Source organism: Mustela nigripes, chromosome 3, assembly GCF_022355385.1.
Source record: "Mustela nigripes isolate SB6536 chromosome 3, MUSNIG.SB6536, whole genome shotgun sequence".
Lineage (NCBI taxonomy): Eukaryota > Metazoa > Chordata > Mammalia > Carnivora > Mustelidae > Mustela > Mustela nigripes.
The window spans coordinates 20,617,990-20,637,913 of NC_081559.1; the positions used below are offsets into that span (position 1 = coordinate 20,617,990).

The 19,924-nt window shown below is 35.8% G+C and overlaps 1 protein-coding gene across 8 annotated transcripts in view; it reads right to left on the reverse strand.

Annotated features, from left to right (window-relative positions):
- KANSL1L (KAT8 regulatory NSL complex subunit 1 like) overlaps positions 1-19,924 on the reverse strand; it is a 136,353-nt gene that overhangs the window by 104,094 nt on the left and 12,335 nt on the right. For 5 of the 8 annotated variants that reach the window (XM_059393401.1, XM_059393400.1, XM_059393399.1 and 2 more), the window contains exon 2: positions 11,946-13,062. In XM_059393401.1, the coding sequence (XP_059249384.1) occupies positions 11,946-13,033 (1,088 nt within the window). In that variant the 5' untranslated portion in view covers positions 13,034-13,062. Of the gene's footprint in view, positions 1-11,945; positions 13,063-16,553; positions 16,667-17,071; positions 18,079-19,089; positions 19,676-19,924 lie in introns of those variants that run through there. The other 3 variants (XM_059393396.1, XM_059393397.1, XM_059393398.1) reach the window with 3 other exon arrangements.

Sequence of the window (19,924 nt, forward strand, 5' to 3'; positions counted from 1 at the left end):
CAAATAGTTCATGTGCTATCCTACATTTCCCAGCCGCCTTTGCACTTAGGTTGGAGCCATGTGACTAATTCTGACCAATGCATTATGAGCTAGGGACCTAGTCATTTCCAGTCTATCAACCTTCAAAGCCACTAGTGCAGACAGCATCACTACAAGATGTGGGAGGATCAGCCTAAACCACACTGGCTTTTACGTAAGCCACAGCAAACACTGGCTGTGTTAAACCTCTGAGATTAGGGGCGCCTCAGTGGCTCAGCTGTTTAAGCATCTGTCTTTAGCTGGGGTCAGGATCCAACCTGGCATCAGACTCCTTGCTCAGCAGGGAGCCTGCTTTTCCCTTTGCCTGCTGCTTCCCGCTGCTTGGGCTCTCTGTCTGACAAATAAACAAATAAAATCTAAAAAAAAACCCACAAAAACAACCCAAACCAAAACAAAACACTGAGATTACAAGGTTAATTTGTTACTCTAGAGCCCAATCTGACTAAAACACTGAATAAAAAATGAAAATGCCATTAACGAAGAAGGGAGGGTAGATCAAGAAGAAGAAGGTAAGAGGATGGATTCAAGGTTCACTTTAAAGCTGAAAGGATCCCAATCCCAGATTTCAACCTATACTATGAAGCTACAGTAACCGAAACACAGCATGGTTCTGGCACAAAAACAGACACATAAGTCAAAAGGACAGAACAGAGTCCAGAAATAGACCCATGATCATATGATCAATTAATCTATGAAAACATAGGCAAGAATTTACAATTGGGAAAACAGTTTCTTTAATAAATGGTAATGGGGAAACTAGACAGCCACAGGCAATAGAATGAAACTAGACCATTTTCTTACACTATACACAAAAATAAGCTCAAAATGGATTAAAAACTTAAATGTAAGACCTGCATCCATAAAACTCCTAAAAGAAAACACAGGCAATTATCTCTTGGTCACTGGACTTAACAAAAAGCAAATATTGTATTGGGACTACTTCAAACTAAAAACTTTTGTATAACAAAGGAAACCATCAACAAAACAAAAAGGCAACCTACCAAATGGGAGAGGATATTTGCAAATGATACATCTGAAAAGTGGTTAATGTTCAAAATATATAAAGAATTCGTACAACCAAAGAAACTAATAATCACATTTTAAAATGGGCAAATGACCTCAACACCAAAGAAACTAATAATCAGATTTTAAAATGGGCAAACGACCTCAATAGACATTTTTTCAAAGAAGCCATACACATAGTCAACAGATATATGAAAAGATGTTCAATATCACTAATCATAAGAAAAATACAAATCAAAACCACAATGAGATATTGCCTCACACCAGTCAAAATGGCTGGTATCAAAAAGACAAGAATAGGGCGCCTGGGTGGCTCAGTGGGTTAAGCCTCTGCTTTCGGCTCAGGTCATGATCTCAGGGTCCTGGGTTCAAGTCCCGCATTGGGCTCTCTGCTCAGCGGGGAGCCTGCTTCCTCCTCTCTCTCTCTGTCTGCCTCTCTGCCTACTTGAGATCTCTGTCAAATAAATAAATAAAATCTTTAAAAAAAAAAAAAAAGACAAGAATAAACGTTGGTCAGAATATGGGGAAAAGGAAACTCTCATGATGTTGGTAGGAATGTAAATTGGTGCAGCCACAATGGAAAATAGTATGGAGGTTCTTCAAAAAATTAAAAATAGAAAGATCCTGTAGTTCCACTGCCAGACATTTACCAAAGAAAATAAAAACACCAATTCAAAAAGATATATATGTACCCCTATATTTACTACAGCATTATTTACAATAGCCAAGATAGGGAAGTAACCTAAGTACCCACTGATAGGTAAATGGATAAATCTATCTCTCCCTCTCTCTCGCTTGCGCACGCGCTCTCTCTCTCTCTCTCTCACACACACACACACACACACACACACACACAGAAATATTACTCAGCCATAAAAAAGAACAAAATCTTGCCATTTTGAAAACACAGATAGAGCTACAGGGTATTATACTAAGTGAAGTAAGTCAGGTACAGAAAGGCAGATAACATATGATTTCACTTACATGTAGAATCTAAAAAAGAACTTAACAAAAACTGAAACAGACTAATAAATACAGAGAACAAACTGGTTGCTGCCAGAGGAGAGGAGGTTGGGGGATGGGAAGAACAAGTTAAGGGGATTAAGAGCACAAATTTCAAGTTCTAAAACAAATGAGTCATAGACATAAAAAAGGGTACAGCACAGGGAATATAGTCAATAATACTGTAATAACTTTGTATGGTGACCTATGGTACCAACACTTAACCAGTGGTAAGCACTGCATAATGTATAAAACTGTGGAACCACTCTGTAGTACATCTGAAAGTAATGTAACATTGTTCATCAACTATGCTTCAATTAAAAAATAAAATAATTTTTTTAAAAGAAAGTGTAATACACAATGGGCCAGCCTTGGTATATGGACCTCAGTTTGCTAATTCCAGATGTAGAGGGTATTTTTACAAGATTCCAGTGCTTCCCAAGGGATTATGACTTCCTTTAATGAAGTAACTGTTCAAATCTTTGGCTCCTATTTATTTGGGTTATCTTTTTATTGACATAAGGCCCATATCAGACTATGTGTATTTGAAATATTTGTCGTTCCCAGTCTACAGCCTGCCTTTCATTTTCCTAATAGTATCTTTTGAGCAAAAAAGATTCTAATCTCGATGAAGCCCAATTTATCAAATTTTCCTTTTATGGATATCTTCATGTCTTAAGAGACCTTTACCTAACACAAAGTCATAGATTCATTCATGTTTCTAAAAGTTCAAGGAGTTTTAGAGTTTTGGCTTTTAGGCCTATAATCCAATTCAAGTTAATTTCTGTGTATGTGTGAATAAGAATCCAGATTCTTTTGGAGGGGGATATTTAGTTCCTGAACCATTTGTTGAAAGAGTCTACTATCCTTAAGTAGGAAAAAAAGAAAGAAAGAAAGAAAGAAAGAAAGAAAGAAAGAAAGAAAGAAAGAACCCCAAACCAAAATCTTATCCTTGAATAGGTAAAAGACTATATGAATACTACACTTATTTAACTATGTTTTTAAAACCCTTGCATAACAGGGGCACTTAGGTGGCTCAGTCAGTTAAGCATGGGAATTCTGATATTGGCTCAGGTCATGATCTCAGGGTTGTGGGATGGAGCCCATGAAGTGCAGAGTCCACTTAGTCCACCACTTAAGTGCAGAGTCTGCTTCTTTTTCTCTGCCCCTCCTTCTGCTCATACTCTCTCTCTCTCTCTCTCTTTTTAAAAGAAATAAATAAAACTTTAAAAATTTTTTTAAAAAATAAAATTCCTTGTATAACATCAAGCATTGACAGCTAGGGACATATAAATAAAGGAAATAAATGACACTTTAACTAATCCATAATACAGGGCCTTCAAGGAATGTGAAAACAAACCAACTGCTTCTCCATAACTGGCAGCAAAAAAATGTATTCCATTAAAAGTTCTAAGCCGCACAACTGAGAACGAACTTAGGAGCAAAGGTTAGATTAATTCCCAGCCAAATGTACTGTTTCGGGTGGTTTCAAGGTGGCAGTCACTGAATGCAGGAGAGTAGGATGGTCTGAGAAAAATAATGAATTAACTAGTCTACAGGCTCAACAACTATAAAAAAATGAGATCTTTAGCCATGATACTTTCACATGTGATTAGAGGCAAACAGAATGGAAATCCACATTTTTGAGGGAACTCCTATAGGAAAAAAATACCACAAACTTAACATCCTCTACCTGGGAAGCCCAAATACGCAACAGGAGACAAAGGGAGAATGCAGTACAGCCTCCACTTAAGGGTACACTCTCCAACATTCATTGCAGATATAAACACAAAGGAAAATGGATAAGGAATAATTCCCAAACAGCAAAGGCAAGAGGCTATGGAGGACAAAAGACAAACCAATTTAGGATTCTACCAAGACCTTGCTGCACTTACAGAAGATGTCTTCTTAATTATTGTAAGGACCTATCATGTGTATTTCATTTTCTTTTCCTAGTGGGAATGTTTTATTGCAGCTTTCCTGTCTCTACTCCTATATACACACAAGAAACAAGAGGAATAAGAGGGTTGGAAAACTTGTCTATTCATTTATAGGTCACCACATCATAATTAACAATATATGGATGTGACTAAAAGGCCATTACTCCACTGACTGAATATAACTTTGAATTGTCATCCTTGAGGAATGGATGTGTGTTCTCTATGAGAAGGGAGTGTCTGGATATTTGGGTGACAAAGAGGAAAACTGAATAGACATCTTATTTTCTGTCATTCTCTAGTCTCTTTTTTTTTTTTTTTAATTTTATTTATTTGACAGAGATCACAAGTAGGCTGAGAGACAGGCAGAGAGAGAGGAGGAAGCAGGCTCCCTGCTGAGCAGAGAGCACGATGCGGGGCTTGATCCTAGAACCCTGGGATCATGACCTGAGCAGAAAGCAGAAGCTTTAACCCACTGAGCCACCCAGGCACCCCAAGTCTTCTTTTTTTATACCAGAACCCTTTCAGTTACAGCTGAGCTCATGGTAGCTCGTATTTCCCAGTCTCACCAGCAGTTAGGTGTATGTCACTAGGTCCTTAACAATCAGATGTGAGCCAAATTAATGTGTGCAGCCTCTGGTCTTGACATTAAAAAATGTTTGTGTAGGGCGCCTGGGTGGCTCAGATGGTAAAGCATCTGCCTTCACCTCGGGTCATGATCCCAGGATCCTCAGATCAAGTCCCATATCAGACCCCATGCTCAGCGGGGAGCCTGCTTCTCCCTCTGCCTCTGTCTATCTCTCATGAATAAATAAAATCTTTTTGAAAAAAATGTTTGTGTTTTATTTGATTTATTTTATTTTTTAATTGATTAATTAATTAATTCAGGAATTGCACTTCTTGGTATTTATCCAAATAAACTGAAAACATAAATATTTACAGCACTTTTATTCATAATTTCCAAAACCTGGAAGTTATCAAGACATCCTTCAATAGGTGACTAAGTAAATTGGGGTACATCCAGACAGCAGAATATTATTCAGCACTAGAAATACAGTATCAAGTCAAGAAAAGACATCAAGAAAACTTAAATGCATATTACTAAGAGAAAGAAGGCAATCTGAAAAGGCTACATACTGTATAAATTCCAACCCTGTAACTCTAGAATGGGCAAAACTATGGACATAGTAAAAAGATTAATGGTTGTCAGGGATTGGAAGGAGGGAAGAGTTAAGAAGGCCGAACACTGAGGATCTGTAGGGCAGTGAAACTATTCTGTATGATACTACAATGGTAGGTATATGCCATATACACTTATCCAACCCACAGAATGTGTAATACCAAAAGTGAACCCTACTGTAAACTACGGACTTTGGGTGATAATAACGTGTCTGTACAGTACCACTGTGGTAGGGGACGTCAATAATGGGGAAGCTTATGCATGTTAAGAGACAAGGGAATTCTCTATACTTTCTCCTCAGTTTTGCTGTGAACCTAAAACTGCTCTAAAATTTATTAAAAAATATATATATATATGTAATAATGAGCTTATTCTTCATTGAAGTACTACTTTCCTCAACAATGTCCAGACACCACAATATAAAGTATTTCTTTACCATTTTGTAGCAATTGCTCCATTTTGCAATTGCACTTTTGCAATTGCACTTGAATTTCTGCTCTTCTGTAAAAAACTAACTCGACCATCACTGTAAGTTCTCTAGGACTGTTTTTCATTCCACGTTCTCTGTGTCCCATTCAAGTAAAGTATAACAAAAACAGACTTTTCTCATCTATTTCTTAAGTGTAGAGAATTTAAAAATAAATATAAAAATAATTTGTCAACTTCACATTATACAAATATAAAGGTACTCTTATTTGCAATTAATGGCATGTTATTAGTCTTTTTACTCTCAATGTCACAATTAGTTTATACTCCTATTTATCCAGTTCCTCAAAGGGAAATTCATCATCTGATTTTTTTTTTTTAACTTCTTTTCCTTTCCACTGGCAAAACAGGAAAGCACAAAGAAAACTATGAGTACTCATTTCTGTAGGTCTGCAAGAAACTACTCATTTTCTTTCAATCTAGAAAGATTAATCTGAGAGCTTCCAACTAAATATCAACAGTTCTCTCCTTTCTTGGTGAATGGGGCACCTAAGCGGCTCAGTTAAGCAACTGCCTTCAGCTCAGGTCATGATCTCAGGATCCTGGGATCCAGCAGGGTCCCTGCTCAGCAGGGAGTCTGCTTCTGCCCCTCCACCCCATTCATGCTCTCTCTTTCTCTCAAATAAATACAACCTTTAAAAAACAGACTGCCAATTAACACCAAAGTAAAAACTCAAGGTAATCTGAATTTATGGGGACTAATTTGGGGTAACAGAGACTTTTCTCTCCACACCCAAAAAACCTGGAAAATTTGGAAGATACTGTCAGTCTTCCTCAAATAAAATAAGACTTAACCATGTTTCTTCCTTTTTTACCACCTTGGAAGATCAGAATATGTCTGTGTCAACATCTGTGAGTTTTCCCATACGCATCCTAGACGAAAGTAACTGATCGTTTCCCAGATGAGAAATGTTAGAACTCTAAGGTTGTATAGATGAGAGGGAACATAATTGTAGCAGAGTCTATCAGTGACCGACCTATATCCCCTGACACTTACCAGTTCAGCATACAAAGACCTGACTTCCAAATGCCAGCCCCTGCATTTCTTTGACCCAGGGCTTTTTTGTTGTTACTTAAGCCTGCTTTGTCACCCAAGTGGCAGAACAAAAGGGTGAAGGAACTGGACACAACCAGATACAATCTTCATCTAGTAACTGATGACCTGCTGTTACAAATGCACCACTTTTCTCACCTCTCAGCCTTGTATTTTATGCTGGCTCCCCAAGTTTCTCATGGAATAATTAAGCTCCAGTCTCTCACAAGAGTAAATTGCTTGATAAGACACTCTTTATTAGCTTTCAAATCAGTACATTACGTATAGACATTTTATATTTAATGCTTCATCTACTTATCTCCAGAAATCTTTAATAAGTAGCAGATCAAAGAGGAATCGGATTCAAAGGTTTAAGAATAACATTAATCTCAGGGCACCAGGCTTACTCAGCCAGAAGAGCATGGGACTCTTGATCTCAGAGTAGTGAGTTCAAGCCCCAGACTGGGTACAGAGATGACTTTTAAAAAAACTTAAAAAAAAAAAAAAAAGAATAGTATTAATCTTTGCTCAGGGTCAAAGCAAGCCATGACTATAACATAAGGAGGTCCAAAACTTGTGCTGCTTCACCAAAAGAACAGACACAGGGGGTGATTCTGTTCTTATTATAGTATAAGGATTATATCTCAAACCTACAAAAACCCTAAAATCCTATTTTCCTTTCCAAAGGAAAATGGTTTTAAAAATTTTTTCTAATGCACACTAGTCTCTCAACCCAAAGTTATTTTTAAGAGAATTAGTAATGGCATTATGAATTAATCCACTGCTTACATTTTTGAAGGATAAAGGGGCAAGTCAAATATATATTTTAAAAATATATATATACATATAAAAATATTTATTTGTTTGTTTATAATGACAATGGTGGGGTGCCTATGTGGCTCAGTCAGTTAAGTGTCTGCCTTCGGCTCAGGTCATGATCGTAGGGTTCTGGAATCAAGTCCCACATTGGGCTCTCTGCTCTGCAGGGACCCTGCGTCTCTCTCCCTCTCCCTCTGCCTGCTGCTCTCCCTGTTTGTGCGTGTTATCTCTCTCTCTGCCCAATTAATAAAATCTTTTTAAAATTAAAAAAAAAAAGTAAAATAATGATAATGGTAAGTGCTTTCCAATTTCCTAAAACCATTATATTCCTTCACAGCTAAATTTCCTAACCAAAATGAAGGAATTTGTTTTCCTATCAGGGTTTAAAAAAAAAAAAGTAATAGAAAGCATTTATAATAATATAATCTAGGATTTTTAAGATAAATATAATAAATTTTACTTACCAATTTTTAAAAGTTACAAATGTTAAATATTAAAAAAGTCACTTTTAAAGGTCTATATTTTGTCATGTTGTATTTCATTCATTCATTCATTCACTGAATACACACTCACACTGGTTCTAAGATGTGTAAGATACATGTGGTGGCCAATTTGGTACTAGAGACAAAGGAAGAAAGTGGGGCAACAAAATAAAAATAAACTACAGAATGGAAGATCAAAAGATAAACATATCTTTCTTGGAGAGAAATTTTTGTATCTTCAAAACTGCATATTCAAATACAGAAAAATTCAATTAGTCAATAAATTAAAACACACACACACACACACTAAAAAGTAGACAACACGAGGTAGTGGGTATGCAATGACAGAAAAAGCAGTATTGGTTCTTCAGTTAATTAAAATTAAGTTGAAGTCAACTGTATTTGCCATTGTGGACCTTAAAATTAAATTGAGAAGTCTATTCATATTCAGTAGAGATAATGAAAATTTAATTATGTTAGCACTCACTTAAAAATTTAGGTCCACAAAATGTATATTTTTACCTGTTTTATATTTAAGGTTTAATTCTGAACTTCATTCATAAAAATATTCATCTACATTTGAAAAGCCAATTTCTAAGAATTAAAGAATAATAATCTTAAAAAAATAAAAAATAAACTTAAAAAAAATCAGAATAAATGTACTCAATTATTGAGTGAACTTAGCCTGAAACAGAATTCCAGTTTAAAAAAACAGAAACCATTTTTACATTCATATCAAAAGATACAAATACTTAAAAGTTGTGTTATTCTCAAAATTCAGTAAGCATCAAAATTAATAAAATGTTGAGAAACAATTTTTCCCACAAGAAATCTAGTCACGTTAGTAAAAATATTCAAAACAAAGTTAATATCCAATTTTGCAGGAGGTATATAAAATCAAGAAATGCAAACAGAGTTCAAATAGCAAAAAAACAAGCACAAAAACCTAAATAATCAGTAAACTAAAGAATTTGAAGTTATATGAATTTTGTATTACTGATTTAATTGATCAGATGAGTATAACCTGAGAATCTAAAAATACAGATATGAGCCTTAACAACTAAGGCATCCTAATATTAAATGGTCAATAATGCAAGAGGCTAAAAATATATATCTTAATATTAAACTTCTTAGATTCATTATTTTCTAAAATGCATGTCTGGTGTTCCAGAGCATTCCAACTGATTAAACAAAAAAGAAAGATAGAATGAGAAATAAACTTTCAAAGCCTAAACCTAATTTTTTTCCAGGCTACTTTACTTCAGTTTTCAACAATAAACTGGCAAAACTGACAAGAAAATAAATGAGATGTATACTGCTTGATCCTTTGTATAAAAAAATTAATACTTTGAATCTTCCTATTTGTGTATGTTTTACCTAAATGTCCAAAATTAGTGTTCTCTGACTAAATTCAAGGAGTCAATGCAAATCTTAAAATGTCTTGGCCAATCAGTAATTATATGCTTGGTATATAAGATTTGTTTTAAGGTTTAAAATGTGGTGTCCGGACGCCTGGGTGGCTCAGTGAGTGGGTTAAGCCGCTGCCTTCAGCTCAGGTCATGATCTCAGGGTCCTAGGATCAAGTCCCACATCAGGCTCTCTGCTCAGCAGGGAGCCTGCTTCCCTTCCTCTCTCTCTGCCTGCCTCTCTGCCTACTTGTGATCTCTCTCTGTCAAATAAATAAATAAAATCTTTAAAAAATAAAAATAAAAATAAAATGTGGTATCCATCCTTACTAGGTGTTAGGTTATTAAGACTAATACATACATTAGCAAATCATATGGGACAAAATATATTTTAATGATAAACTGTATGGCAGATTAAGTACTATAGGAGATCAATGAAAGAAAATCCTAATGAAGGTCAAAAGAGTCTAGGAAGACATGATTTTCTGATTTTTATTTCTAGCTTAAAAGAGACAAACCTGCCCATTGGCTGTACTCAACAACAAAATAAGTAATTTATTAAATTTACCTACTAAATTTTATTAAATTGAATTTCTTCAAAAAGCATTATTAACATAAAAATTGATAAATTTCTGGACTTCTTTCAGAGCACATATGCTTAATAATTCTTGTGGCTTTAAGCATCAATGAATGATACGTTGATAAAGCTGCATGGCCCAATAGCAAGGACATTGGTTTGAAGGCATCCACACATGGACAACAAAACTAGCTCCATCAATTATTTAGCTTTTTGACCATGGGCAAGTTACTTTGCATGGCTAAGCTTCTTCTTGGGGCGCCTGGGTGGCTCAGTGGGTTAAGCCTCTGCCTTTGGCTCGGTCATGATTCCAGGGTCTTTGGATCAAGTCCCACATCAGGCTCTCTGCTCAGCAGGGAGCCTGCTTCCTCCTCTCTCTCTCTCTGCCTGCCTCTCTGCCTGCTTGTGATCTCTGTCAAATAAATAAATAAAATCTTTAAAAAAAAAAAAAAGACTGGGACGCCTGGGTGGCTCAGTTGGTTAAGCAGCTGCCTTCAGCTCAGGTCATGATCCCAGCGTCCTGGGATCGAGTCCCACATCGGGCTCCTTGCTCCGCAGGGAGCCTGCTTCTCCCTCTGACTCTGCCTTCCACTCTGTCTGCCTGTGCTCGCTCTCACTCTCTCTTACAAATAAATAAATAAAATCTTTAAAAAAAAAAAAAAAAAAGACTATTTCTTCTTAAATAAGGATAACAACAATCACCTCCCATGGTTGTTGAAAGGATTAAATAATATATCATGTGATTATCACAATGCCAGTCAGAAAAAAATATGTGCTCAATATTAGCTCCCACATTCAAACACATTTCAAACACAGTGATAACAGAAAACCAAAAGACTAGAATGCCCACTTTGTTTTACATCTTATTCTTTACCGTAGAAATTGATATACTTCTACTTATTAGTAAAAATTAATGTGTTCAGCTTCTAATTCTGTAATAATTCTCACTCATCTTTCACAATTTGATAAAAATGATGGACTTTTTCCTCCCAAAATACATACACAGTATTTTGCCTCAAGTTAGGGACACTAACAGATTCCCTAAAGCTAGATTAAAAACTGTTCTATTTTAAAAAATGTAATTCAAATTAAATAAAGTTTAAAAATTCAGTTCTTTTCAGTTACACTGGCCACATTTCAAGTGCTCAATAGCCATATGAGGCTCTATGTAGTAATACAGTTACAGAACATTTTTATCATCTCAGAAAACTTCTATCAGATAGGGCTATTCTGGAGTATTAACACAGCATGTTACATAAACTTACTTTATCTCTGTTTTTGTTTTTGTTTTAGTTTTGAAGTAGATTCTCAACAGAGACTGTGGATATTTTCCCCACAACCGAATCCCCAAGGTCCAACACATAATAAGCACTCAATAGGTATCTAATAGCTAACATTTTCCTGCTTTGGTTATACTAATTCATCAAAAATTAATGGTAAAGACCTGAGCTGAAAGAACTCAACAGGTATATAAATACAAGTATATAAATACTTTGTTTAAAAAAAAAAAAAAACAGATCAACTTTTATATACTCTCAACTGATAACTTCTAAAGCCTAAAGCCAATATGGGCTCCCCAATATGTAGACTAAATTTTTTTGCATTTTGGTTAAACATAATGGCTAAAAATCTTAAGCCTTGTCTATAGCCTATCCTATTCAAGAATGGGAAAATGCTTACCTTTAGCTAAAGAAGTATTATTACCCCTATATGGTTTTTCACTATCCCTATACGGTTTTTTCCCTAGATAGAACAGTTGGATAACTTATTTTTAAATATTATGTATATATTCACACACAGTATCTTAACAAAATATTTTTTAAATTCACCAAATTTTATACCTTAAAGATTATGGCATTAAAATTTTAGAAAACCTATTTCCTTTTCATGTATCATGAATCAAGACAAAACTGCTGCTATACACAGAACAGTAAAAGGTCTAATAATAATCTTGCACTTACACGGCCACATTTTTTCTAATGGTATACTCATCCAAATCATCATCAGAGCTGCTATCAGTTGCATCAGAATCCAGACCTTCTTCAACATGAGACAACAGCCCTGTAGCAGACAGTGCAAATCTTTGGATTTCTGCAGCTGTACACCGTGCAAAGCCATTTTTCGTATCCCTCCACAACTTATTCTCTGCAGTCAACATGCTGACTTCTGGATTAATTTCAGCGCAATTAGGTAAACTGCTATCCAAAACTGTGGTAGGTTCATGAAAGATCTTCATTTGGGGAAGTTGATGTTTCAGAGAAAATTCCATTTGTTGACCATAGTGCTTAACAACATGCTTTGCCAGAAGCATCTGCAAATGTTTCTGAGTTCTTCTAGCCTGGCTAAGTAAAATTTTCTGTTTACTTACACAATGAAGTAAACGAGTGTTCACTTCCTCCTCTTTTTCAGCAACTGAGAGACTAATAGGCACATTGGAGTGGCCAGGCCCAATTTTCTTTTGAGCACAGTGCAATAAACCCTTTTTAATTTCAGCATCAGTAACTTTATCCAAAAGTGCACTCTTTGGGTACCATTTGCAGTTTTGCAGTTGTACTTTATCTACATTAGTGTCTTCGGTTATATTTGAATCCAAAATAATTTGTACATCTGTCATGCACTGGCTTGTGGTATCTGACAGCAGTTCCTTTTTGATGAACTCTTCAGAATGAGAATGACAGATTTTACTAAGCTGAATGTTGTTGCCATTACACAGTATGTTTTTCAGCTTATTGCAGTTGGGTTCCCCTAATTTCCTTTGTTTGTAACTCTCACTGTATTTATTTAATGCAGAATTAGAACTCATTAAAAGAACAGTCTGATAATGTTTTGAAGATTGAGAGGAGCCAAAATGTTTTAAATTCACAAAGTTAGTGTTAAGAGTAGGTTCAGGAGTTGGAAATCCCAGCATCTGAGACAAAGTGTCTCCCTTGAGCTTTTCATCTACAGTTCTTGCACTTTCCATGCATAGCATCTTGTCGGACTCCATGGTACTTGATATAGATGAAAAGCAGATACCCTTTGTTGCTGCCTCCCTCAGAGCTGGGGTCATGGCGAATCCTGCAGGTAATTACTGGAATCCTAAAATAATGTAAAAATAAATGATCAAATATCTAGAAAAAAGGTTTATGCTTACACTTTTACCAAGGGCAACATTTTCAATGTTTCTGATTAAAATGTGAATGGAACCAAACTCCTCCTATATTCCCCAACTCCTAACAATATCTATGTTCTTTCCTAATTCATAAGGAATTCAAAAAAGACTAACCTATTCTTGACTCTGACTGTGGGCCCAATACCAAAAACTCCAATTAAGAGTGCACACAAACTACCTAGAACAGTAAGTATTAGACAAATACTTGTGGATGTACTGCGATTATATTTCAAGATTCCCTTTTCTCCTTTTCTTTTTTTTTTCCTGGATAATGTTTAGTGAAAAGCAAAAGAAAAAAATTCCAACCTGAAATCTGGAAATTAAAATATTTGAAAATGTGACCCAATCCCATACCTTCAGCCAAAGTAAGAACTATTTACCTTTATAAAAGCTGCTCAAAACCTCCATTTCTCAAATTTCACAATCAGAACAGTATAAATATTAACTAAAATAAGTTAAATAATGTGAAAAGATGTAACTAAACTACAAGCAAAAAAGTATAATTTCACAACTGTTAAAAATAATATCGCAAAAACTTATTAAATCTTCAATGCAAAAAAGTTTTTTGTGAAAAATATCTGCAATAATTTTTTTTCCCTTTTCACAAACAGATAAGTGTAAGTTATCCTTATAAAAGTTGTTACTCCTGCCTGGAAGATAGTGGGGACTATAACAAATGACTGCTAAAAATTTATCCCATAATTAAACAAACTCCATTATATTTTATCAAAAGAAAAAGCATAAGGCCATACAGTCTGATTCACTGAAAAAACTAACCTTCTAACACTGAAAATTTTGAAGGCTAAATAGTGAAAAAAAAATTATACCATTAATAATTATGAGTTTTGTAAGATACTCTAGAATGATACTCCATAATTTTTGTTTCAACACATGACAATTAATAGTCATTTCAATGCCCATACTCCCATTCTGTATGTCCCCAGGTGTTAATTGTAACTCTATAACCTTCATTTTTATGTGAAAACACAAAACCAAAGGGGACTGCTTACAAAGACTAGCCAGAATGATAAAAGAGAAAAAAGTTACAAAGGCTTCAATGCAGTTAGAAGAGAAAAATACACAGTGTGGTTTGTTTTTTTTTTTAAGATTTTATTTATTTATTTGACAGAGATCACAAGTAGGCAGAGAGGCAGCCGGAGGGGTGGGGGGAAGCAGGCTCCCTGCTGAGCAGAGAGCCCAAAATGGGGCTCGATCCCCCCAGGACCCTGGGATCATGACCTAAGCCAAAGGCAGAGGCTTAACCCACTGAGCCACGCAGATGCCCCAAAAATACACAGTGTTAAAAGCAAGTTATAGAAAGAAGACTTTGGCAATATATATAATAAAAAAGAATTCATACCAGAATATATAAAGAACTCCTACAAATGAGCAAACTGGTCAGGCACTTCACAGATGACATCCAAAGGATCATTAACATATACTCAATCTTATTAGTAATGAAGGAATTATAGATTAATAAAGTAAGAGACTAGTTTTCCAATCACTAAATTGAAAACAATGTTTTAGGGGCTCAGTTGATTAAGCATTTGCCTTCAACCCAGGTCACAGAGCTGGGGGTCCTGGGACAGAGCCCTGCATTGGGCTCCCTGCTCAATGGGGAGTCTGCTTCTCCCTCTCCCTCTGCCCCTCCACCCCAATCATGCTTTGTCGCTCTCTCTCCTCTCAAATAAAACTTAAAAAGAAAATTGTGTTCTAAGTCTGAAATACCACTTATGACAATGCAGTAAGATTTCTCAAATCTATTTGGACTATAAGTTGATTCAGCATTTGACAATAATGCAGAAAATGTATTTGTCAGGGTGTGTGGGTGGTTCAGTGGTTAAGCATCTGCCTTTGGCTCAGGTCATAATGTCAAGTCCTGGGATCGAGCCCCGCATCGAGCTCCCTGCTCAGCAGAAAGTCCACTTCTCCCTCTCCCATCCTCTCTGCTTGTGTTCACTCTCTCTGTCAAATACATAAATAAATAAATAAAATCTTTTAAAAAAAAGAAAATGTATTTGTCATAGGTGCATAAGATAGCACTATTCATTAACAGCAAACCATTCTTTCAAAGCAACCTACATATCTAACAGTAAGAGAATGGATAATAAAACATGACTGAATACTATCCAGCAGCTAAAAAGAATGACCTATCTCTATATATACATACAAATATGGACAAACCTCAAAAAGAATATAAGGTTTTTTTTAATGGCACAGTATACTACCAAATAAATAAAATACAAATACAAGCTCTCTTTGCTCCATCTACTGTGAGAATAAAGATCATTCTCAGCCAATCAGACTGTCCACATTCCAGAAAATGTCAACATTGCCCTGAAGGGACACACTGTTTATTGTGAAGGGTCCCAGAGCATCAATACAGAACTCAATTTCAGGGCACCTGGGTGGCCCAACTGGTTAAGTGCCTGCCTTTGGCTCAAGTCATGATCTCCAGGTCCTGGGATGGAGCCCCACATAGGGCTCCCTGCTCAGCGGGGAGTCTGCTTCCCTCTTTCCCTCTCTCTCTGTCCCTCCCCACTGCTCGTTCTCTCTAATTTTAAAAAATTAAAAAAAAAAAAAAACCCTCAATCTCCTTGGAAAGATAAAGAAGAGGTTCCAAGATGACAAATAGTGGGGAAACAGAAAAGAACTGGCAGTTGTTCACACTATGAACAGTTATGTACAGAACATGAGCAAGGGCATTACAATGAAATTCTACCACAAGATGAGGTCTGTGTATGCCCATTTCCCCATCAACATTGCTATTCAAAAGAATGGTTCTCCTGTCGAAACTGAAAATTTCTTGGGTGAAAAATATATCCTCAGAGTTTGGATAAGGCCAAGTGTTGCTTGTTCAGTATCTCAAGTCCAGAAAGATGACTTAATTCTTGAAGTAACACCGAACTTGTATCAAACTCAGCTGTTTTGATTCAGCAAGCCACAACAGTTAAAAACAAAGATATCAGAAAATTTTTGGATGTTTTCCATGCTTCTCAAAAAGGAACAATTTAGCAAGCTGATGAATAAGATCTAGTTGTCCAGCTACAGAAACAGCAGTATACTGGATGATTTTTCAGACTTATTTGTGGTTATTTCAAAGATTCAATAAAACCTCTACTGATTCAGAAAAAAAAAATACAAACACAAGACCACACCACATACATGTGCATGTGTGTTTATGTGTTTACAAGAATAAAAAATGAACCTGGGGTACCTGGGTGGCTCAGTGGGTTAAGCCTCTGCCCTCGGCTCAGGTCTCAATCTCAGGGTCCTGGGATCAAGCCCCACATCAGGCTCTTTGCTCAGCTGGGGGCCTGCTTCCCCCCCTCTCTCTGTCTGCCTCTCTGCCTACTTGTGATCTCTCTCTCTGTCAAATAATAATAATAAAAAAAAAAAGAACCAGAAAAATACCCACCAAATCTGTAACAGTAGTTGCACATCAGGTAATATCCATAAAACAGAACAAAGAGTGGTGGTTTAAGAGAAGCTGAGTTTCAACTATAAACTTTATTACCTGGGTGAAAAAGACTTAAATGCAAAATGAACAAATGTTAATGGTTATTAATTCTGTGTGATAAAAATATAAATGTTTGGGGGTACCTGGCTAGCTCAATCAGTAAAGCATGCAACTCTTGATCTCAAGGTCGTGAGCTCAAGCCCCATGATGGGCATAGAACTGACTTAAAAATATAGAGAGATGTTTGCCTTTTTTATACTCAAAAAAATGAAGTAGAGATTTCTGTATAATTCTCTCCCCAAAATCTGTATATCTCAAAATTTTCTAACTTTATGAGAAATATTCTATTATCTTCTACTCAATAAACATCTACAATAGTATTTAGATATTTATCTGCTTCTTAAGGAAAACTGTGTTAATCACAGATGAAGTACGCATATTTAAAAGACACTAGACTCTATCCCCTCCCTACCTACCTTCTCTCTCCCAAAAATCTGAACAAGGCTCTAGGGACATATTCAAAGTGGATAACAGCAGGGGCAGAAGGTAAAATATCATGAGGCAGCAGAGTTCATCTTAGCCCTGGATAAACTAAATTTAAGGGAAAGCTAAAAATAAGAGGCATAAATAAATATTAATTAAGAACTATAATTAGTAGCCAAAAATATGTACATTTACACTGGTTTAGGGGCATTTATGGTAGAGAACTAGAATAAAATACACACAAAAAACTCTGGTGAGATCTCTAGGGCTTACTTGGTATGATAGGCAGTTTCTAAAATGATCTTAATAATCCCCATATCCTGGTACTCATGCCCTTGTGTAATCCTTTCCTCCTGAGTATGGACTGGATTTGCTAACTTGCTTCTAGCAAACAGAATGCAGGAAAGGTAATGGGATATCACTTCTGAGATTAGGTTACAAAGAGGCTGTGGCTTCCATCTTGTCACCCTCTCTCACTCTGGGATGCCAGCTGCCATACTGTGAGCTGGAAGACCCACATAGCAAAGAACTCCTGTCTCTGGCCAACAGTCAGCAACTACCTAAAGCCTAACAAAAGTTAAGTGAGTAATGTGAGAAGCAGATCCTTCCCCAATCAAGCCTTCAGATGACAGAAGCCCCAGCCAACACACTGACTGTAGCCTTGTGTGAAGTCCTGAGCCAGAAGCACCCAGCTAAGCCATGCTTAGATTCCTGACCCACAGAAGCTGTGAAATAAAGACATTAAATTGGGGGCCCATTTGTTACACTGCAATAGATAACTAATACACTTGGATATGAAGACTTTTGAGTTCTAGTCTCGGGAAAGCCCATCCATTCTAGTTCCAGTACTAGGATACCAAGAAGTTCCTCTATATTATATTCCCAAGTGTATCCTTATGAAAATTTCAGCCTGAAAGTCTTTCTACATTACAACCAAAAGAAACTCATGAATTCTGATGTCTCCTATAAATAAGAGATTAAATTATGTTCATATAGTCTTTATTTTATGGGATATAACATGGTGATTGATTTTCAAATATTGAATCATCCTTGTATCCCTGGAATAAATCCCATTTAATGTTTAGTTTTATCATTAAACATACCGCATTATCCTAATTTTTTAAATTATTGAAATATGTGATCATTACATATAACAAAGTATCCTAACTGATTACTCTAAACTCTACCATATCTGACTTCCTCCATATTACATACACTACACTTAACATTAACATTTCCAAAGATCTATAAAGGCTTGGATTTTTGACTGTTTTGTTAACTACTATATGCATCCCTCTTTTTATTAGACTTCACTCTATTGCACTTTGCAGATAGTGGGGTTTTTTTGTTTGTTTTTGTTTTTTTACAAATTAAATGTTTCTGGCAACCCTGCATCAAGCAAGTCTATCTATCAGTGCTGTTTTTCCAACAGAATATGTTCGCTTCATGTCTCTGTGTCACATTTTTGTAATTCTCACAATATTTCAAACTTTTTCATTATTATTATATTTGTAATAGTGGTCTTGATTAGTGATTATGACTCACCAAAAGCTCAAATGACAGTTAAAGTTTTTAGCAACAAACTGTTTTTTAATTAAGGTTATGTACAGCTGACCCTTCAACAATGCAGGGGTTAGAGATGCCAACCACCAACACAGTTGAAAATCCATGTATAACTCTAACTCCTCCAAAACTTTACTAGAAGCCTTACCAACTATATGAACAGTCAAATAACACATACTTTATATGTATAATATAGTGTATTATTACATTAAAGCTAAAGGAAAGAAAATGTTACAAAAATCATATGATAAAGTACATTAACAGCATTATATTTATTGGGGGAAAAATTGGCGTTTAAGTGGACCCAGAGGGTTTAAACCTATGTTGCTCAAAAGTCAAGTGTATCTTGTTTTTTCAGACACAATGCTATTGCATACTTAATAGACCACAATGTAGTATAAACATAACTTTTACATGCACTGGGAAGCAAAAAATTCATTTAACTTACTTTATTGCAATATTTGCTTTGTTTTGCTGGTCTAGAACTGAACACACAATAACTCCAAGGACCATCAACGTGAAAAAGTATCTGACATATGGCAGATGCTCAGTAAATATCTGGTGAATAAGTAAGTGTTTACCATTATCCTCAGAATAAAATCCAAAGTCGCCCTTTCCACGGCCTACAAAGTTCTACGTTATCAGGTCCCTGATTACTTCATACTCGACATCTCTCTTCACAGATTACTACACTCCAGCAACACCGGCCTCTGTGCTATTCTTGAAACACACCAGATAGTCCCTGCCTCAGGGTCTTTGTACTTGCAATTCTCTCAGCTTGGAACAATTTTCCACAAATAATACGGCTGGCTCCCTCAATTCATTCATATTCTGCTCTACAATCCCCTCATCAGAATCTCAGCTTGATTAATATATGTAAAATACCTTTAGCCACTCAACTCCTGACACTCCATTCCCTTATAATGCTTATTGTTCCTGATAGCCATGATCTGATATTTTGTTACATTCTAGTGAGGAATTTATTTTAAGAGCAGACCTAGATTTTGGTCAAGGTTCCAACTGCCAGCACTTAAAACAATGCCTGGTATACAACTGCCAGCTATTTGCTGATTGAATTAATAAACAAACAAGTGAGTCACGATTTTGAAATGTGTTCCAAGATTTAAGTAGTAACAAATCATAATACCTATTTCAATTATTATTTTTAAAATAAATGTTACAAGCAAAGCAATATATAAAGATAATGCCTCACCACCAAATGTGGTTTTCCGTTAGTACATACTGGCTCAGTATTTTTTTTTTAATTTTATTTATTTATCTGA